This window comes from Buceros rhinoceros, unplaced genomic scaffold, assembly GCF_000710305.1.
Source record: "Buceros rhinoceros silvestris isolate BGI_N320 unplaced genomic scaffold, ASM71030v1 scaffold31724, whole genome shotgun sequence".
Taxonomy (NCBI): Eukaryota; Metazoa; Chordata; class Aves; order Bucerotiformes; family Bucerotidae; genus Buceros; species Buceros rhinoceros.
Window position 1 is genome coordinate 1,534 of NW_010409347.1, and position 1,744 is coordinate 3,277.

Below are 1,744 nucleotides of genomic sequence, written 5' to 3' on the forward strand. Positions count from 1 at the left end.
GGGCAGGCGCCGTGGCCCCGCGGCTCGTTCCCACGCCAGCATAGCTGGGATGCGGCTGGCGAGCTGCGAGGGGCGGATTCGCCGTTCACCCCCGGCATGTGGATGGGACGGAGGGAGCGCGCCCATTCGGAGCTGCGATCCTCCCGAGCGCGCCCCTGCGCTCGCCCGGCGGCCGCGTTTGCCGTTCCTGCCAGCAGACCAGCTCAGTGCAGAGTGTCCTGCCTGGATTTCCAGCTTTTCACTTCTCCCCGTGGCCTGGAAGCTTTGGGGACGGAATTCCAGCCGGCTCCCGACTCGGTCCCTGCCAGGGGACAAGCGCAGGAACTCCCCAGCCGTTCCTTTGTGTCCTTGACGATCACATAGAAGGAGAGAAGCCCGGTGGCTTCCACAGACCCAAAATCTGGCCGCCCGGTCCTTTGGAACCAGGAGGGGGTGGGGGCGCTGGAAGCGTCAGCCCCAGCATTTCTTTTGTTCCAAACCAGCTCCCCCTGCTCCTGCCAGCCCCCTTGGGTGTCATTGGAGGTGGCAGTTAAAGTGAAGTGGGGTCATCTGAGATCAAAGTGGCTGCTGCGCACAGCAGGAGCAATGAGGGAAGAGGGGTTTGATTCCCTGCAAAACGGCTGGAAAAGTGCGTTTACCTTTTGAAACTGGATTTCCAGTGGCTTAGGGGAGGAAATTCCAGCTGCTGCTCTTACGCTGTCAATTTTGTGAAGCCTTTGCCAACTCCTTTTCCCATTTTTTTTTCTTCCCTTGTAGATTATAGTACCTATAGCCAAGCTGCAGCTCAGCAGGGGTGAGTAGCACTACCTTTTTTTTCCTCTCCGTTTTAAAAAGCTGTAAAGTGTCAAAAGTAAAGTGTCGAGTAACTGTGGTTTAGTCTTAACACAGGTACGTTTGCAAACCCTCTGCTTTTCCTTTAGCCGTCGTACCGTCCCGGTATTTCCGCAGAAATCGCTCGGATCCGGGCGGATGGTCTCGCGAAACGCGTTTTGCGTGAGTGGGGGGTAACAGGGGGCGCTTTATCACAACGTCTTCAAATTCGTTTTGCAGCTACAGCGCGTACGCCCCGCAGCCGGCACAAGGATACGCACAGACCACCCAGGTAAAGCACGGGGCGCCCCGTGGCCGCCGCGGAATCACGCGGCTTCCAGGCAGCCCAGCCCAGAGCGGAGCATCCGAACCACGCGTTAAAAGTTGTCTCGTAGCTTCGCGCTCACCCCAAAGCGCTTCGTTAAGCGAAAACAGCCGGGAAGGAGCCCCAGCAGCCCCCCGAGAGGCTTTGCTGATACCCAGGCTAAGGTGGTGGTGGCCGAGGGGCTGGTAAAAGCCTGGTGCTCGGGGTGTGCTGGACACCGCCGTGTCAGTGGGTGTTTTACGCGGCAGCAGGAGAGAAAACCCTTAAAAAAAAACGGGGAAATCGCTGTGTGGGAAATTGGACAAAGGAGGAGGGAACCGATCTTTGCGTGGAGGTTTTGTTACTCAAACTCTGGCCAAGTGATGAGGATCTTGAGGAGCGAGATTAAACCACGCTTATTTTTCATCCTTAAAAGCCAAGTTACTAAAGCCCCATGGGTATAGACCCTCCAAGTGTGTTTTCAGAGGTAAACGCCCTCTCAAAGCGGCGTAGCTCAGTTTGCCCCCGCTCCCCGCAGAGGTTTTCGAGGGGAACATCGTGTCTGTGGTGGGGTGCTGCTGAGCAGCTTTGGCTGGGTTGGTCCCGGCTGTGGGAGGCCGGGGCGGGGCG

At 57.6% G+C, this 1,744-nt stretch overlaps 1 protein-coding gene across 1 annotated transcript in view; it reads left to right on the forward strand.

The window, feature by feature from the left end:
* EWSR1 (EWS RNA-binding protein 1) overlaps positions 1-1,744 on the forward strand; it is a gene marked incomplete at both ends in the record, with an annotated part of 8,320 nt that overhangs the window by 439 nt on the left and 6,137 nt on the right. The window contains 2 exons of the mRNA XM_010135214.1: positions 757-793; positions 1,051-1,102. Of these exons, the coding sequence (XP_010133516.1) occupies positions 757-793; positions 1,051-1,102 (89 nt within the window). The remainder of the gene's footprint in view (positions 1-756; positions 794-1,050; positions 1,103-1,744) is intronic.